Genomic DNA, 6,814 nt, shown 5'->3' with positions numbered 1-6,814 from the left:
CTGTACCGTGTGGGTAGCTCAGAACCTGGGGTAAGATACATGATCTCTAAGCCATATGGAGCTATCGTGTCTATTACCTCATAGTCATGGTAGAAGTCGAAGGAATCATAAAGTATATCATAACAGAGTAGCAAAAAAATTGAAAATAAAAGTGAGGTAGGATGACTCAGCGTGAGGGGGAATATTAAGCCTTCTACACACTGAAAAAGACAGTATCCACTTGGTCCCCCCAAACCTTCAGTCAGTAGTATCTGTCTTCTATTTCCACCCCAGGTCCTAGAAGAATCACCAATGGACAGCTTTCGCATGTTATGTGGATAACCCTATTCGCCCCCTAGTTTGTTACTCTCGGCTAGATAAAGCTGTCTTCAATTATATTAATTTATCTCCTAATTTAATTTGTCACAAAACACATTGGTTCAGGAATATATCACGTTCCACATGCACAGCTTCCCCGTGGGAAGCACGGAATTGCAACCTTGTCTGCACAATTGTTCCCCGCGTTTGAAATGGAGTCTTTGCATTCTCATGAACGTATCCTTCAAGCGGGGTACACATTTGCACCCTGAACCTGAAGTCTCTGCAGGAACGTGTAAAAAGCTCAAACAGCGTCCATCTCACAAAACTGAGATCAGGAGCTCTGCGGGTGGGGGATACGGAAGTTTTGTCTTGACCATTCCTGGACAGCCTTCAGTACCGCCCAGACCTCTGTGCAGGCTAATGTCACAAAATTGCCCGAGTGCTTCTGCCTAGATCCGGAATTCCTTCCTTTCTGAGAGACCTTTTCCCAGGCAGCTGGGTTACTGCTGGCAAGGGCTTTCTGGCCACGCCCATGTCCTGGTCATATTTTACTTTTTGGGTTCCGGCGGATGCCATCTGGCTAGAACCCTGGCGAGAAACTTTAAAGTTAGACTACAGTCACCCCCTACTCCGCATACCCTCCTCTACCCAACCCCTAAAGCCCAAGGCTTGTTGGAGACCCGCAGGAACAGGCAGAGAGAAAGAAATCGGGACCGAGAGAGAGCTCCAGTGTTCCCGCGGTGTGTGTGGGTCCCGGGCCGGCGATCGGCCAGTGTCCAGTGCCCCGGTGCCGTCTTGGGTCAGGCTGGAAGGCCGTGGTGCTGGGTTTGGTCCGGGGCCGGCCTCGCGGTGCAGCCGGCGCAGAGCGGGGACCCTGGGGCCAGCGGAGCAAGAACGGCTTCCAGCGGGGTCAGGCGAGAGAGTCCGGGCGGGCATCTGTGAGCGTAAGGTCCCCCGGTTCAGCGCCTCCCGGCTCCGGGCTCCTCCTCCCGCCGGCCGCGGCCCCGGCTGCGTCGCTCCGCCACTCCCCGCCCCGCGCCGCCGCCCCGCCCTCGCCGCCGCCCGGCCTCTCTCGCCCAACCCCACTGCAAGCCGGCCCCAGGCCGCCTCGCCGCCGCCCGGCCTCGCTGCGCGCCACCATGGACAGTCCCGTTTTCCCCTGGTAAAGATGGCGGTGCGCGATCGCTGCAACCTTTAGACTAATGACTGTCCGAAACATCGCCTCCATCTGTAATATGGTGAGTGGCCGCCGAGCCTCCGGGGGTCGCGCCCGCGGCGAGCCAGGCAAAGAAAGGGAACCCCGGGCTGGAGCTGCACGCGCGCCGTGGCCGGAGGGGCCGCGCGGCCAGAAGTTCCCGGCCCCCGGAGCTGGGCCGGCTGACCGCAGTCCCCCTCCCGCCTCTGTCCCGGCTGGGGACCGAGTAGATCCTGGGGATCCCCAGGGCGGCCCCATGCCCCCGCCCTCTAGCTGCGGTGCGGGGCGGTGGGTGGGGGTGAAGGGCTCGAGGTGGCCGCGCGCACCGATGTCCCGGGGAAGGACCGGGAGGGTACGAGTCCGGAGAGGGACATCCTCCTGGTGCAGTAAATAAGCCCTCGTTGGACTCCCTGACTGTCCTCGTCTCCTTTTGGAGTTCAGCCTCGATTGTATTTAAGATTCACTTTGCAACAGCAGTGCTCTCGCTTATCAGGAGAAATTGGATAGACATACAAGCTGTGGGGGGAAAAAAAAATCCAAGTGCAGAATCTGGTTAGAGAGGTGAAGTAAAGCCGGGTATTGGGAAGCACAGCGATTTGTTCTGGAGGCCTCAGTTTCCCCCACCTGCAGGAGAGAGTGTATGGCAGTAACATTTGCAGGCCCTGGGAGTGAGGCGGCTGTGGGTGTGAGGAAGTCGGCAGGGGCCATCCTTCCCTGCCTCCTCTCCACTTAGCTTGGGCACTGCCTGGCATGTCACTGGGCTGATGGGCTCGGGGGTGGGGCATGGCCCAGCGGGCACTTCAATTTGGATTTTTCCCCCACTACTTTCCTGTCCTGTTTAGTTTTCTTGGGACCCATTTCCAGCCTTTGGGTCCCCTGGATATGCATCCAGCAGGCACCCCCACTTGTGAGATCCTTAGGGAGGTCAGTTTGGAGTAAGGCATTCCCTGCTGGTGTGGGGCTTGAGGGTATGTGCTCTGCTTATACTCTAACCTCTCCCCACTCTGAGCCCCTTCAAGCTGGAACACTGGTGTTTTTGCCATTTTGGGGAATCCTCCCCCCCCCCCAAGATAGTAATACTAGCCCCTAAAGGGAATCTGAGGAGGCCTGATTAAGAAGGCTTTAGGTAAGGTGATCTGGCTGCCCTTCCCCCCTCACAGACTTTTAAATCTTCTGTCCCACATTCTGTTGCAAGATCAACACATGGCACAGAGCATTAAGGAGCCATGTGTTAGCTCAGGTGGAGTCGAGACCTGCTGTGGCTGGCTCCAGCTTTCAGCACTGGCAGCCAAGGCCTTGCCAGCAGGGCAAAGGCAGGAGCTCCCCGAGAGATGGCTGTCTGCTTGGTGGAACGGGGCTCCTTAGATGATGGCAGTGGCCCCTGCAGCCTTGACATTTCCCCTTTCTGCTTGAAGACACAGGTTTTCCTGCTTCTTCCTGTCCAGTGGCTTTAATGTCGCTGGATGCCTCCGGAAGACAATGCGTTTCTCTTCTCAGAGTCTTTGCTGTGACCCAGCTCCTGGGGCGAACTGTGAAACCACAGTGGCTTGAAGGCTGGTTTTCCCGCCTGTGGGGGTGGCCCTCAGGCCCACAGGCTCCTGAGACTCCGTGGCTGCTTGTGTGCGGGTCTTGTCCAGTTTGTATTCAGGGACACTTTCTCAGTATTGAAGCAGAGTGGAAACTCAAGAGCGAGCGTGTCCCCAGAGGACATCTGCCTCCGGCTTGTTCTTGCCCTTGCTGTAGCTAGGACTTCTTGGCACACCTGGAGAGAATGTCACAACCTGTTTTCAGTGAAACTCAGCCAGAGAGGCAAGCTTCTGGGAGGGCATGAGAGGAATGGGCGATATTGTGTGCATAGAATCAACACTTCCTCTGGTGACCTAAAAGGTACTGAGTTAAGGCCCTTACTCAGTCCCCCAACCCCTTCCCCTAGTGAAGTAAACCTACTATTTTCCTGTTCTGTGGAGAGATGTTTGCATTCTAAGGTGAGAGACTCCAGCTTCAATCCTGCTTATGTATTTATCTGTGGCTTGTGTTTTTGAGGCAGTCTCTCAAGCCCAGGTAAACCTCCCGCTTGAGATCGCCTTAAGCACTGGATGACGGGTGTGTTCCTCTTCATCCAGCTCGCAAGTAGGTCCTGCTTTGAGCACACACCAGCTTTGTGTCCTTGGGCATGCTACTTTTTGTACCTTGGTGTATACTTGTGGAAATGGGCTGACGCTGGTTACGTTGAGTGAGTCCCTGGGGCTCAGGGCCTAGGACATAGTAAGTTCTCAGAGACTTCCAGCTACTCCGCTCGCTCAGCACCTTCTCTCTTGTTACCAGGCTGCCTTCCAGTCGTTGACGGGGCCATGGAAATCGTGTCTTCTCCTTCCCTGAACAGAAACAACCGTAGGGTCACTTATACAAAGCAGGCTGAACAACACCTTAGCGAGGCTGGGGTGGGAACTGGAAGCCCCACCCCTTATAAAAAGCTGCTCAGGTCGCTTCTGCTCCTCCTCCCTTTCTCATTTCCCAGAGGAAAAGGGTGGTGATGAGGAGACTGCTGGACTGCGGCTGTCTCTGTCCCCACAGTGAGATAAAGGCTCCCTGTACCTCCGTGTAGAGACCTCACTGGATGATGAATTGTTTCCAGGTAGGTCTGTTCCCGGTCTCACTTGTGACAGCGCTTCTCGCTGGGGCTCTTAATAGATCCTGCCTACTTTCTCCTTTTGATCTCAGCTTGTTGAAGGAGTTGGAGAGCAAGCAGGGATTGCTTGTTTTTGTTTTAATTTGTATTTACTTGGTACTGAGTGGCTCAAAACAGGGCCTTGCACATGCTAGGGAAGTACTCTCCCATAGAGCAACACATTCAGGCTGCATTATAAAAGAGAAGGCACTTGGTATATTTCAGACATTCTCTGTTGTGTGTTCTGAAAGAGTGTTTAAAGATGCTATCTTCTTGGGGGAAGATACACAGACGAAGATCCAGCTCTGAAAGGCTGACTCCTTTCCTCCATCGGAGGGGAGCCCAGCAGAGCTTAAGTAAGCCTGGCAGCAAGTCCTTCCTGTGATGGAGAGCTGAGCGGCATCCCCTCCCTTCCTCCTCCCCATCCCACCGAGGTTTCCTTGTCTGGCACTGGTTCCCATTTACTTCTTGTGAAGGCCTCCCATAGTAATGCTTGATCAGCTCTCTTAGGGCAAGTCAGCCTGACCACATGGCAGGTGTGGTTGGAGATAGTAAAGCTTGTTTGGCTGGTGTATGTTGTCATTTCAAGAATGCTTCAGCTGCTCCAAGCACAAGGAAATGTCCCCAGATGACAATCCTCTGTTGTTCGGAGCTATGGATTTCGCTCCCTGTGTGTTTCCTGGTCCTTCCAATGGAAGAGATTATTTGTGGTTATGTTTTGTTTCCTGTTTGAATTGAGGAATTTTCTAAAAAGGGGTCCAAATGTGACTTGTACCGGTGTCAAATGGCCGGAACCAGCTCTTCTCCCTTTCATTTGTTAGGAGTGTCGTTGTTAAGATGTGTTTTGCAGGGGATGCCTGTATCAAGCAGTAGATTTGGGGGAGGGGGGGCCGTGGAACATGTAGTTTGGGGGTGGAGTGTCTTGCTTAGCCTGAGTGAGTCTTGGGTTTTGTCTCCAGCAGTGTGAGTGTGTGGGTGGAGGTGGTGGTGCATGTAGTTTAGGGGTGGAGTGCCTTGCTTAGCCTGTGTGAGTCTTGGGTTTTGTCTCCAGCAGTGTGGGGGTGTGTATGTGTAACACACATTTTGTACCTGGGAATGACATCTGTCAAGGACCAGCAGTGTTAGTGTTGGCCCACACTGTGTGCAGGTTCTTAACAAATGACGATGTGAGGCCATAGCTCCAAGGAGCTCAGGCGTCCGTCCCTTAGCTTGTGGCCTGATGTCGGCAAAGGTGAGACAATTTCAATGCAGTGTAATAGCCACAGGGATGGGGTGAACAGAATCTTAGGAGTAGGGAAGTGGTCAGGTTTTTACTTTTCATGAGGCCATGATCGTAGTCAACACCAGTCAGAACTGAAGCTGTGTGCTTGGGAGTCATTCCAGTTCAACATTGATGTGTTACAGAACCAGTACAGTGTTGGTGGCCTTTGGTGAATTATACTTCTGGGGGTCCATAGTTTTTCTCATCTTGTAAAACTGTTTAATATATTTTTGGTTATGAGATGTTTCATAGTGACGCGTATTTCTTAAAGCCTTTCCTCTCTTAATTGACTCAGTCACTTTGCTTCCTACCTGCCTTGTTTCAAACCTTCTTGAACTCACACCAGATATTGGCGGTTTAAATGCGCCTCCCGTGGGATGTTTTCTGAGACCCATTTGATGAGTCCTTTTATGTAGATGAAGTCATCTTCAAATGAAGGAAAAGTAAGACCAGTAAACATTCGCAGCAAAGCCAAGAATTTAATTTTACGTATATGTTCACCTGCTTATATGTCTGTGCGCCATGTGCCTGATGCCCACAGAGGCCAGAAGAGGGTGTAGGAGCCGGGAAGCATAGATCCATGCAGCTGTGAGCTGCCCTGTGGTGCTGGGAACTGAACCTAGGCCGTCTGTAAGAGCAACTGCTGAGCCATCTTTTCAGTCCCTAAACTGAGGATTTTTATATAAAAAGGTTTTATCTTAATAAATCAACGTTTTTAAAGCAAATAGTTTGAGAATGATCAGAATCCGCCCCCCTTTCTTTCTTTCTTTCTTTCTTTCTTTCTTTCTTTCTTTCTTTCTTTCTTTCTTTCTTTCTTTCTTTTTTTTTTGTTTTGGTTTTGCAAAACAGGGTTTCTCAGTGTAGCTTTGCACCTTTCCTGGAACTCACTCTGTAGACCAGGCTGGCCTCGAACTCACAGAGATTCGCCTGCCTCTGCCTCCTGAGTGCTGGGATTAAAGGCACATGGCACCACCACCTGGCTTCTTTCTTTCTTTCTTTCTTTCTTTCTTTCTTTCTTTCTTTCTTTCTTTCTTTCTTTCTTTCTTTCTTTCTTTCTTTCTTTCTTTCTTCCTTCCTTCCTTCCTTCCTTCCTTCCTTCCTTCCTTCCTTCCTTCCTTCCTTCCTTCCTCCCTTCCTCCCTTCCTTTCTTTTCTTGTTTTTTTAAGACAGGGTTTCTCTGTGTAGCCCTGGCTGTCCTGGAACTCATTCCGTAGACCAGACTGGCCTCAAACTCACAGAACTGCCTGCTTCTACCTTCTACGTGCTGGGATTAAAAATATGCATCACCTCTACCCAGCTCTAGAATTTTATTTTAATAATTTTAAAAAAAAGTCTCACAATCTGTATGAAGAGATAACTTATTCCCATGACTCATGAGTTCTGTTTGCAA

General features: G+C 51.5%; 1 protein-coding gene across 2 annotated transcripts in view; it reads left to right on the top strand.

Moving 5' to 3' along the window:
• Positions 1-1,348: 1,348 nt before the first annotated feature.
• Usp46 (ubiquitin specific peptidase 46) overlaps positions 1,349-6,814 on the top strand; it is a 75,253-nt gene continuing 69,787 nt past the window's right edge. Inside the window, exon 1 of one of the 2 annotated variants that reach the window (XM_006979704.4) lies at positions 1,349-1,538. In XM_006979704.4, coding sequence (XP_006979766.1) covers positions 1,503-1,538 — 36 coding nt within the window. In that variant the 5' untranslated portion in view covers positions 1,349-1,502. Of the gene's footprint in view, positions 1,539-4,011; positions 4,131-6,814 lie in introns of those variants that run through there. The other variant, XM_076546448.1, reaches the window with a different exon arrangement.

The sequence above is a fragment of the Peromyscus maniculatus genome, chromosome 10 (assembly GCF_049852395.1).
Source record: "Peromyscus maniculatus bairdii isolate BWxNUB_F1_BW_parent chromosome 10, HU_Pman_BW_mat_3.1, whole genome shotgun sequence".
In the NCBI taxonomy this organism is placed as follows: Eukaryota; Metazoa; Chordata; class Mammalia; order Rodentia; family Cricetidae; genus Peromyscus; species Peromyscus maniculatus.
The sequence above is the reverse complement of the archived record's forward strand: the minus strand, read 5'-3'. Positions and strand labels throughout refer to the sequence as shown.